The following is a 13,006-nucleotide window of genomic DNA, read 5'->3' on the forward strand; positions in this document are numbered from 1 at the left end:
AAGGGGTAAGAAAACAAATATGACATAACTAAAACTCAGGGCAGAATTGATTTTTTTCAAAGACTAAAAGTAGACCCTTTGCTATAGATATGCAAATAAATATCAGGAAAAAACTTCCAAACAATTGATGATCTAGAAATCATAGTAAATAATGAGGTTTGGGGAAATTTTCACCTAATATTTACATGTTTTTTGTACTCAATTTGACAGACTTCAACAATACAACAAAAATCCTTCTTGAACTTATGAAATCTAATATCATTTATATAATGATTATAACTGATGTAAAATGACACAAATTATATATTTTGTATCATGCTTAAATGATGTAACATTTTATAAATACATTATATAATTTGCATAATGACATTCCTATGATGATGTATTTTACGATTTAATAGGTAATAGGAAGTAAATGACAAAGACATCTACTCCTGAACTCACTATTAAATCAAAGTTTCAGTGTACCTGCATAATTCAGAAAAGCAAAGATTTTGAATAAAAAATTATTCTGATTCACACAAATTTTAAGAATGTAACTCTTAGGTACATTTTATCAATTTTCCTTACAGATGGGTCCAACACTGAATGATGCTATACTATCTTGATATCTTTAAAAGATATAAAACATCTTTTATAATATGCATGCAATAGATGCTGTAGAGTTACCTTTTGGTTACTACACATGTACAATTAAACGCACATTAACAGAAACTATTTTCTGAAGTTATCTTTTAGACTGGTCTCAGCAGAAGTGTTAACAATAACACCTACCTGTTCTTCAGGTGGAATCCCTGTCTTCTCTCGTATTGACTGGATACTATGCAGAAACTACAATGGGTGAAACAATGGAAAACTATATTAATGCAGAGAAACAAGAAGCTACAGAAATCTATATTTGTTATCTTTGTCCTTTCTTTACCACACTTCTGTATATTTATTCAAATACCAACAGCATTTCTCTACCCCTCTACTCTTGATGCATTACCTGACATTCCAAAATCCCAATGAATCATTTCAAACTATGTTGCATATAGACCAAAACTTCTGTAATAAGATTTTGAAATATTTTTTTTTAATGGCTTTATTACAAAGCAAAATCACTGTCTCTAAAAGACGGTGTGTAATTTGTCTGAAAGGAACAGGAAGTGCAATTGCTGTATACTGGACAATATGAAATATTGATAACTACTGAAAGTTAATAGTAGCTTCAGTCCCATCTCAGTTGATCGTACACTTCGCAAATACAAAAGTCGGATTATCATTCTTACAACCTTAGTAATAATTTCACTTTTCTCATATGGTCAAAGCTGGGAAACCAAATCCTCACATGCCACAGCAATTAGAACACAGCAATGAATCCTAATTTAAAATTATTTTATATCAAATAAAGGAGATCATATTCTTTCATCTTTAGCAAAGTCTAAATATATATGAATGTCATTGCAAGATTGCAACAATATCCCTAAGTAAATGTTCACTGAACCTTATCAATTAGCTTTGTGTCTTCTTGTTCAGCACTTTAAGTTTGGAGACTGCCTACAGCTTTGATAAAAGAAATAAGGCAATATGACTGAGTTATAATCTCATACATGCTGGAATCTAAAAATATCCAAATTATTCAAGAGTGGAATGCAATGGTGAAGACCATTCAAGGAACAGGAAGTAGTCCCCTTATGTGTGACAACAGAATAGGGTGCTTGATTTTACCTCTGCTGTTGCTTCATTCTGCTTGCAGACAGTTTCCATGCCTCCTAATTTCCAGTGTCCATCCTCACTTACAAATACAGATGATAAGCAGATATTGTTGTGGGTTAGATTTCCCTAATAGGTGTTTTTAAAAAGATAAAAAATACACAGTAAGACTGGGAATAGTTAAATAGAAAACTCTTGTTAGTACTAATTAGATATCCTGAGACAACAAACCACAGAGGAACTTTATATCCCACTGGAGAACTAGAAAGGTGTGTTATGTCAGGCCAAGTTTACACTAATCAGTTTATTACTGACAGACATCTGGACAAAAAAACAAAGGGCAACCTCCTTGGTGTCTTCAATTTAACTAAACTAGAAAGAGAATGCAACCACTTCCATCAGCAAGCCGTTAGGTTAATTTCATCATCCCTATTTAAAATACTGGTACCCTAAATTCTTGTTCAGCTGTCTCCCAACCTCTAGCTTAGGTGAACATTATCCTGCCCAGCCATGCAACCTGTAACCATTGTCAAAGCAATAGAGAAAATGTTTGATTGTAATAAAGCTGACTTCCAGCAACCCAATTAAAAATGGGTTTTTAATTGAAATAAAATACTTGACAATAAGATGGTTCCCTCTCCTGCAATACTATAACTGCTTATTCTTTCAAAGATCAAATGTAATGAAAATTTGATAGTGGCAATTAAATTCTATTATTTAGATAAGATTGAAAATTTTTCTTAGTCTGGAAATTATGACATCTTAGGGAATAGAATGGTATTTTGAGTATCATTTTTGAACTCTCCTATTGGTTACTTGGGAGATAAATGATTGGCTCATGAGTTTTCTCAGCATTCCGAGGCTAACAAAAATGATGATCAAAGGATGGATCTAGAACAGAGACTGGAAACAAAATGATAACTCTGCTTCGGGCACATGCCCTAAATCAGGCCTATGAAAAATGCACATATATAAAAAGATGGCACAATGTGATTTATTTTTCATTAGGTGACACAAAATTATGTTAAAAAACAAGAAAACTAAAGCAGTAAAAAGAAACATGTGACATTTGATATAGTAAATAGAGTGTAATTAAAGTAAAAAACTAATAAAGCCTATCTCCATATGTCTCTCTCTTTATTTTGATTGGAAAGTGCTTAACTGCCACACTCACCCTATCATGAAGAAATACAAGAGCCTGTAAAACATCATAGATTCCAGCACATATCTCTGAAGTAGAGAGAGCCTCCATGACCATTTCCAGTGGTTGCACATGCTCTGTAACCAGGTGAATTCCATCTAATTCCACAGTACATGAAAGGAAGCGCAGAAGGCATGGGTGGCGTAAAGTTTTCAGGTGCTTTCAAAATGCAAACAAAACAATCACTCAGCATGACATACATATATGCACACGCTTCATATCCAATAGTGAAAAGGGAAAGATGACAAATATTATACACTTCCTTGTCTATAGCATGATTTCCATATTGTTATTAAGCAAATTGAGTATTTCATTAGAATATTTGGACAAAATTAATTCTAGCTTGCTCTCCAGTAGTCAGAATTTCCAGCTATATATTTGTTTCAAATTCTAGCCCCATACATAAAATGAGACAGAAAATCCCGGCACTCCAAAAGCCTAATTTTAAATAACATCAAATAGGTGATGTACATGCAGGCAATAAGTCTGTAATGTTTTTGAAGGACAACTCACAAACAATTCTATGGAAGTTTCAGTCTCGAGTGGCAAATACTCTATACAATATGGAAAATGTCTGTGATGATCCAAATAATATAAATGCAGACACAAAATCAAAACCTTTAGGATTCCCCAAAGAACAGTTTTCACATTTACTTTTTGCAATTTGTCATAGCCTCTATTTGATATGTATAATAATTTTAGCTCACTTTTCTTAAAATAAATTCATATGCTTATTCCATATACTTAAAAAATCTAAGAATACTTAAAACGTTCCCAACTATATTAAAGAACATATTACAAGAACTAACACCCTGTGATCAGATCATGCATTCCTTTTTTTAAAAAGACCATAAAGTAAAGTAGAACAGACACTAATAAAATTGCAATTGACAGAGCTTCTTTGAGCTCACCTGACCAGAAGGTATTTAAAACAATTTTGGAGACCACAGACAATGCAAATTGAAGAACAATATCACCTTCCTTTACTATAGATATGTAAAATTGATGATGTCACCTAGTCATGAGGTAACAAGTTACCTAATAAAACATATTTAAGCAAACAACCAAGTTACAATACAATACAATACAATAGCAGAGTTGGAAGGGACCTTGAAGGTCTTCTAGTCCAACCCCCTGCCTAGGCAGGAAGCCCTATACCGTTTCGGACAAATGGCTATAAGAGAGTTCAGAAAGCCCCAAGGACTGCACAATGCAAAATATTTTGAGTCTGAAATGTCCAAATACTGAAACATCCCATTCAAATCCATTTTATCCCATGGACATATTTTTGCTGGAAACTGAAAGTAAATGCCAGAAACTGGCAAAAAAATCAACAATTGCAGTAACATCACTGTAGAATGATGCAAGTAGCCATAAATGTGAGCCATTAGCAAAATGCCCAAAATGTAATCCCCTGACCTGAGTGGGGTATGTGTGTTAAAATTTTAACATCGAGTGATGGGTAACTGATGGGGGGGGGGGTCTGTTGTAACTTTGAACAGTCGCTAAGTTGCTAATCATTAAGCAAGTACTACCTGCATGTAAGGAAGTATATAATTTATTCTGCAATTTTATTTATTTATCAATTTACTAAATAATAGCCAACCAATCTAGAATAGTTATGAATCAGCAATATTTTATCAGCCATAGTGATACATAAACAAAGGTCAAATCCTCAGATACCACCTCTGCCTCTATTTTAAGCACTAATATATGGCATAACAACAGCACAACATAATGAACTTGCCTCTCACTGTAGCGTAAGCTTTCATCTCAGACAATGTTTTATTGTGCAAATAACAAACCAATCAATCTTGGTGCAAAATATATGGATAATTATCTGATACAGAAAATGGCAGTAGCAAAAAAGCAGCCCATAGAAACACTTCAGCTCTTAAGGATATGGTATTAGTGATTTCAACAAAGCAATTCTGAGCCAAATAATTAGAAATAGCTTTTTTTGTAAAACAACTAGCCTGAATGTATTCACAAATTCCTCATGCAGTTATAAAACTTTCTAATTATACCTCACACAATTAAGTCATCAGTGCAAGAACTGGGTCAGACAGCAACTATTATGTAAAATGGTCAGTTTCTACAAATATTTATTAGTGTCTGAGGCACTTATATTTATATGTCTAACCATTATCAATATTTTGTTCTTCTATGACTTGGCTTGAATGCAAACGGAATTTAAAATACTAAGCATAATACAATTGCTAATTTCTTGTGAAAATACAGTCAGTTTTTTGTAAAACATTGTTTATATTTTAATGTTAATACAAACACAACAAATATATTCAATAAATTATAACAGAGCAAACAATGATCAAGTAAGTTATGTGAATCCAACCATAATACTGTCAGAATAATACTCTATGGGGCTATACATTCCATGGTATATCAGTAATCACTAAGAATTAAGCTCAATTTTATCTTTTGTACTGCCATTTCAAAGGCCATGTTTCTTCTCTCCATAAATTGCCCTTGAAATTTCTACAAAAAAGAAATTTCAGAAATTTCTATGCAAATAGTGATAATATAATAAATATTTAAATACCTTGGCAGCTCTGTTAACATTGTCTTCATTCTCTCTGTTGTAAACAAACACTGAAGCAAGTTTGTCATGGTGCAATGTTGCTGAATAAATATTAACTCCAGAAGGTAGTGTAAATGAAGGTTCATCCACTGCATCCCGCTTTAAAGCACTGTTCTCTGATCCCATTACCTAACTCAAGGTGTCTTGGAATATATTTTATAGTAGAAGCTTTAAAGAGAAATGATTTCAGACAAATTGGTCCAAATTAGTGAAAAATTCCTTACATTCATCAGCATTTATAACAAATTGTGATTATGCCATAATACAAATCTTACAATTACACAGTATGAATCATTTGTACAATCCAGAAACCTATGTGTTGGTATTTACATGGTGCCCTCCCCATTCTCCACCCTTTCCTTCTTTGTACAAAGCAGGGGGAATGTAAGAAAAAAGAACTTTTCACAAACTCCTTTATGACAGATGTGAGATTAAAACTGAAAATGTAAACCAATTAGCTACAGAGTAACTCATATTAATTAGAGTAGGTCTTCCAGGTTGATATACCTATGACTATACTGAAGTAATCTTAAGAAAAATGTTTAAATGTCTACCAATGCCTTGAACATAAACATTTCAAGTTTTTAAGTATATGTGCATATCTTAAAGTAAACATAACACTGTTACTGAGAACAATTTAACCAAAACACTGATCTTCTACAGAATATGAAAAATGTTAAGTCAGTTTGTATGCACTACTGAATCTCTAAATTAACTATGAAGTATAGAAGAAAGAAAAATCAAGGTTTGGAAATGGTCTTCACAGAAACCAGATTTGAATATTGTTGAAAATCTATGGGGAAAATCTATGGGGAACTTATATATACAGGTAGTCCTCGACTTACAACCACAATTGAGCCCAGAATTTATGTTGCTAAGTGAGAAATTTGAGTTTTGCCCTATTTTGTGACCTTGCTTGCCACATTTGATGTTGATGAATTAGTCACACAGCTGTTGTGAATCTGGCTTCCCCATTGACTTTGCTGAGCCCAGGACACTGTGACCATCATAAACATGAACCAGTTGTCAAACATCTAAATGTAAATCATGTGACCATGGGGATGCTGCAATTGTCATGTGAAAAATGGTCATATGTCACTTTTTTCATGCCATTGTAACTTTGAACAGTTACTAAATGAACTTTGGAAGCTGAGGGCTACTGTACAGTATATGCAAAACGACCAAAGAAAATTTTTAGGTCTGCAAAGAAGGCAGAGGCAAACATAAACACTTTTAAGTCTCTTTAAGAAATGTGCAAAAACCAGAGGAAGTTTACAAAATAGTATTGAGTTTCCAAGATTTTGCATCTGTCCTATAAATTATTTTCTTATTTTGAATTGGTAAGCAACTGCACATAAATAGTAGGTAATATTCAAAGTTGCAAAAAGAACTATTTAAATTTGTACCATGAAGGGGTAGAAACAGTGGAAAATAAAAAGCAGACAAAAAACTTCATTGGGTCTGACAGTGGTATAGAGAAAATTGAAAAGGGTGGATGTGTCCCAACAAAAGGAAATAAAAAGCAGACAAAAGATCTCATTGAGTTTGACAGTGGCATAAGGAAAACTGAAGAGGGGGGTTACGCCCCAACAAAGGGAAATACAAAAGATTTCACTGGGTTTGACAGTGGTTTGGGGAAAATTGAAGAGGGTGGACATGTCAAAACAAAGAAAAGGGAGAAGACAGGAATAGAGAAGTGAAGACAGGAATAGAGAATACAAAAGATTTACTAGGAAAAAATCAGACAATTAGAAATTGTTATATGGGAAATATAAAGTTGAGAAATGTGGTTTACTCCTATATATGATAATTAAACTGAGTTGCTAAAGTGATTGAATTTGATAAAGGAAAGATAATTAAATAAAGTTTAAAATATATGGTATATGGACAAATATGAAACCGTTATGTGGAGAATGAAAAGTAGAGGTAGGTGATTCACTTTTATACATGATAATTAAACTGAGTTGCTAATTGATTGAATATGACAATGGAAGGATAATTAAGTATAGGTTAAAATATATGAAATATGGACACATATAGAACTCTTAAGATAATGAACAAAGTGAGGTGTGTACCACTTGTTATTCTACATAATAGATTAATGGAAATGTAATGAACACTGAACAGTAAGGATTGTTATTTGAAGACAATTAAGAGTAAGCTAAGTCAAGATATGGAAAAATGGAGGGGGAACATGAAATATACTTATAATGGAAAATAATTGAGATTGTAAAGACAAAACTACAAATTTGGGGTGTATAAGGATGCATAACTATCTAAATATAATGATGAGAATAGCTGGGAATCGTAACGAGGTCTACATCTCGGCCAAAAATAGGCTGGGTTTTTAAAATCTATATATATAATTACTATATACGTATACTTTTTTTCCTTTTTAAAAAAGGAGGAGGAAGATATATGTTAAAATCAAATATGTATATTGAAATGGAATTTTAAATACCATCAACATAAAATGGAGCTTACTCAGAGGCTGAAATACACCAAGTAAATGAGATGAAGAGTGTGAAGTAGAGGAGAGAGATAAGGGAAGAAGAGAAGGATAGGGGTGGAAAGAAGAGAGAGGAGAAGGAGAGAGGAGGGGGAAGTAGAGAAGAGAAGGACGGCAGGGAAGAAGGAGGTAGGGAAGAGGAGGAGAGAGGGAAAAGAAAGTGATGGACAGGGTACAAATATGGTGTATGGAGAGCAGAAGAATCAATAATCGTTTTTGGGAGTTGATGGTAAGACGAATTGATGTAAATATTTAACAATATAATATAATGTTGGTTATGTAATACTATACATGTGGTTTTTGTTATGAAAATGAAAAAATAAAAAACTTTATAAACAAATTGTAGCATGTAAAGACTATCAGTTTCTTTTCACCCAAGGAATCATGAAATATATCATTTGCCTTAATTGATTAAAGTGAAGGCAGAAAATCAGCAGAAACAGAAGCTTTTAATTATTCATTTTTCCCCATACATACAATTTGGAGCAGAATCCCTTCAATGCAAATGGAAGGGAAGGAATGGAAAATTAATTGTAGAGGCAAGTAAACATATATTGAATAAGTTTATATATATAAACTGAAATAATCCATGTTACCACTACTGGATTTGCCTTTCAATTTAACATCAAAATCTCTATTCTACAGGCTTCCCAAATTTCTCTTTGACTGAAAAGAATGCAAAAGTGTTCCACTAGTAACTGAAGTTCATTTCAACATCAGTGACTGACCATATGAACTAAGGCCCTCTGGTGGTTGCTTTTTTTTGTATTTACATTTTGGCAAAATTGTTTGGCTTTCTTTCCTCCCTAGTCATAGGCTTATACAATAAAAAAGGCACATTCATGGTATTCCAGAAATTGTTAAAGAACATTTTCTGTACTTTAATTAGTCAATAAGAATTTGTTGCCAAAAACTACAAGTTTCCCTCGCACTTAAATTCCTCTTTGGCCATGGGTTTTTATTTTATTTTTAATTTATATCTCTTATTATGTTTAGAAATAACTCAAGGCGGTGAACATATCCAACACACCATCCTTCTGCTATTGTCCCCGCAACAACCACCCAGTGAAGTGGGTTGGGCTGATAGAGTGACTGGCCCAAAGCTACCCAGCAGGCTTTTCATAGCTAAAGTGTCACTTGAACATCTCCGGCTGTTTTGGCTGATGCCTTAACCATTAAATCAAACTGGGTCTCAATTTTAATTGGATTTGTTGACTATTTGTTTAACTGTGTTTCTGTATCCATTTAGAGATAATGGTGGAAAACACAAAGCACAAATCGAAGTGATAAATAGTAAATGCAATGCACATAAATCACAGAAAATTTAAAGTTTGGAGACTCATAGAACAAATTTAGTTTGACCACCACTGACTCCTTTTTTTAAAAGTGAAGCAACACATTTACCAGAAATACCAAAACAGATGCATCATTCTTATTTTTTAATGTACGTTCCCCTCATTTCCATTGTGTGGCTCTAGATGGCTTACAACATGCTATTCCTGTGTTCCCTGTTAACTCTCAGTATTTCATTCTGCTTCCTGGCTCAGCTATGTCACTCAGCTATTCACTGGATCATTCACTCACAGGGAAATATACAAGCTCTGGTCACCTATCTAAAAAGTTGTACAATGTGGGATGCCCCACTGTGAGAAGTAAGGAACAGATGTCTAGGCAGAAAAAAAATGTTTCAAACACAAACACACAGAAGCGGGCCAAAAGATCATGAAATAAAGCAATATTAAGTCTGTAACTCAATGTCAGATCATGAGACCTACTCTTACATTTCAGAGCAGAAAGAGAAACTGACTGACTTGTCCAATTGAACTCTACAGTCTGTAAATGTGCCGCTTAATATTTAAAATGTCACAGGACTCTCCACCTTTCTGGAATAAAATTCTGTGACGATAAAACAAGGCACTAATAATGCTCCGACGTTGGGCTGCTCTCTTCCTTTCCTGAACTGCGCCTCAGCGCTGATGGCAGGCAGTCTGCTTACTGCATGGTAAGCAAAATCGCTGGGACCGGGACCAGAGCTCTCCTGAAAAGACACCGAGTCCCAATAGTTAATCCTTTCTCGGCAGCGTCGAGCTGAGCAATTACTCCCGGTACCGGGAAATCAAGCGCCCTTCCCCCGCCCCAGAATTGCCTGGGCTGTCACCGCCGGTTGCCTGGCGCCCTCTCACCTGCCACCCCGCCGAGGGGGAAGGAAAGAACCGAGCTGCCCTCACCGTCCCGCTTCCTCAACAGCCACTTCCACAACAAGCGCTGAGGGAAGGGGAAGGTAAATTTCCGGCTTACGCAGACCATAGAATCACACCGGAGGATCCATTGACGCCCACAAGATCGTCCTTCGCTCCGCGCAGTGGTCTGTGGCGCCATATTGAATGAGGGCAGAAGAGACTGGCAAGGAGGGCTTAGTCGACGGAGCGGGACCGCGGTAGCTTGTTAACCGCAGGGACGTGAAAATGTTGATTAATAAAGAATTAATCAAAAATGCCGATTAGGAAGCTATTGAAAACGCTGGTACTCTTGCCACACGTAATTTCTAATAATATTTTGCCTTTGCATGGTGTGCATGGTCGTCTTATGATGGAAGAAGCTTCCTGGGATGAAATGGCGTTGTCCCCGAGGGCACTTTTCACGCGGCTGCACTAGAGCACTGTTCTTCGGTGTAAAAGCAGAAAAGTGCGCCAGCGGGAAGAACTGTGCGTGTGTGTGGGGGGGTGTGCCCTTAACATTGCAGATCTTCAAACTAGAAGAGTAGCTCTGCCTGGCGGTAGGGAGTGCCTCCTTTGAACCCCTAGCCCTTGGGACTGCTGCTGTTGGTCATGTGATCATGGGTTGCAGCAAATGAGGCCTTCCCTCTGCTTCTCCTGTCATCCATGGCAACAGAATAAGCAGGGAAAGCAGGAATACAGCCCCTCCTTTTTCCCCATTCTGCTTTGCTTGCAAAGAGTGGCAAGTGAAGGAGGGCGAAAGAATGAGGGAGGTATGCTGTAGATAATGATGTAATTTCAGGGAAGCTTTTCTCCCCCATCTTTGCCACAAGGGGAAGAAAGTGTGGAAGGATACCAGATATGTATTGTGACACCTTTGGTTCTACCGGTCAAAGGCGTTTGGCAGGGGTGGGATGGGAGTAGTGCACCCATCCAAACTCTACTTCACCAGTCAGCTATCTTGTTTGCTCTTCTTCAGTAACTTAAGAGGGTTGCAAGTGAAGAACATTGGTTTGCAGTGGTTCTCCTTCTTCCAGGGCCAGTTCCAGTTGTATTTGTGGGCAGGATAATGGGCACTTTAAGTATAAGTCTTAGAAATTAGTTTGGAGCAACTCAGGGAAATTATTTCTGCCATAAAAAAAACCACTTGGACATTGTGCAATTGTTGGGCTAAGGTTTTACTTCAAAACAATTTCAAAACAGCCCATATTAATTTACCTCCTTTAATAAATAGAACCCACCTGCAATGTGTTAGAGATTGATTTTTAGGAAGAAAATATGTTTTTTTTTAAAAAAATAGCATGGTTTTTAGTTCATGATTTAAGATTTTTACTTTGGGAACTACCTGGAAAACTTCAGCTATGTCATATACATATGAAGTATCTGTAATTTATAATTTTGGGATTACATTAACATCATTTTTTGTTTTTACTATTTAAATATTAAAGTAATCCAACATTTAAAATTTAAGCCTGGACTTTCTTTTTTTCAAGAGAGCACTTCCCCAAATGGATGTTATTGCTATTTGAACTGTGTCAAGAGCTGCAGCACAGATCCTATGTAATAGTTGCATTGAAATAAGTTTCCGTTGGGAATGTCTACTCCGGATGTCAGCAACCCGCGGCTCCAGAGCCGCATAGGGATCTTTGGGCCCTCTGCTATGGCTCCATAAGGTGATCCCACTACTGGCTGGCCCCGCCCCTCATCCTCCCCTCTCAGTCACTCTTTGTGTTGCCTGATAAAGTAAGGATGACGGTGGAGAACGGACAAGTGGCCGAAGCCGATTCTCCAGTGCCTTACTCTTGCTGGAGCTTCTTTCAGCCCCTGTTGGTGCTGGGCGTGCCTCAGTCACTTGGGGAGAAACACAACTTGCTCTCCTCCCTGAGACATTGGCCCAACTTGGCTGTGACCAACGCTGGCCTTGCTAACACGAGGGCTGGCAGGGTGGGAATGGCATTCCAGAGGATGGGACAACGGAAAGGGGGATGGCCCTTCAGTGCCCAGCTGCAGCTTTAAAACTTGCACAGGGGACTTTTGCTGCCTAGAATGGCCAGGCTCAGCCAAAGCGCAGCAGAGGCGCACATGGGGTAGGTGGCCGCTTACTTGAGGTTTTTCCTGCTCGTGCGCACTCTCCTGGCCCAGCCACATCCAGCCAGGAGGGGGACGAAGAGGGTCACCCAAAGGGAAGCCTCTGCTGCGGCTCATGCTCATTCATCAGCCAGCCTGGATTTCCAAAAAGTTCCCAAGAAGAAAGAAAAGGAATAGTGAAAAGCCCAAGGGGAAATCGCCAGGTTGGCCTAGCCTCGGCTTTCTGAGGGGAGACAGAGACAGAGAGAGAAATACACATACATGCACGGGGGGGGGGGGGATAGGGAGGGGAGAGACATAGAGAGGAGGGAGAGAGACAGAGTGGGGGAAAGGGGAAGATAGGGAGAGGGGGATAGAGGGAGAGGGAGTAGATACAGAGGGGAGGAATGAGAGGGGAAGATAAGGAGAGGGGGAAAGAGATACAGAGAGGGAGAGAGATAGTGAGATACAGAGAAGGAGAGGGGGGGTGTCAAAAGGGTTTTATGGTTCCTGGTGTTTTTTAACAACCAGTTCTCTGCCCTAATGACTGGCTGGGTAGGCATGGCTAGGGAATCATGTGACTGGGGTGGGAGTGAGGGACGTCGAGTTGGCCACGCCAACCAAGGTTTTGTGGCTCCCGATGTTTTCCATGGGAAACGGGTCCAAATGGCTTTTGAGAAGATTGCAGACCCCTGGTCTACTCTGTAACAATGCATTTA

The 13,006-nt window shown here is 37.3% G+C and overlaps 1 protein-coding gene across 2 annotated transcripts in view; it reads right to left on the minus strand.

Annotated features, from left to right (window-relative positions):
* The window catches only part of SCYL3 (SCY1 like pseudokinase 3), a 32,931-nt gene extending 22,411 nt beyond the window's left edge, over nt 1-10,520 (minus strand). The window contains exons 1-5 of one of the 2 annotated variants that reach the window (XM_081948782.1): nt 10,188-10,520; nt 5,457-5,663; nt 2,870-3,055; nt 1,711-1,824; nt 775-831 (exon numbers count right to left, since the gene is read on the minus strand). In XM_081948782.1, coding sequence (XP_081804908.1) covers nt 775-831; nt 1,711-1,824; nt 2,870-3,055; nt 5,457-5,621 — 522 coding nt within the window. In that variant the 5' untranslated portion in view covers nt 5,622-5,663; nt 10,188-10,520. Of the gene's footprint in view, nt 1-774; nt 832-1,710; nt 1,825-2,869; nt 3,056-5,456; nt 5,664-9,785; nt 9,807-10,187 lie in introns of those variants that run through there. The other variant, XM_081948783.1, reaches the window with a different exon arrangement.
* Nucleotides 10,521-13,006: the final 2,486 nt, after the last annotated feature.

The sequence above is a fragment of the Natrix helvetica genome (assembly GCF_964273705.1).
Source record: "Natrix helvetica genome assembly, chromosome: 3".
Taxonomy (NCBI): domain Eukaryota; kingdom Metazoa; phylum Chordata; class Lepidosauria; order Squamata; family Natricidae; genus Natrix; species Natrix helvetica.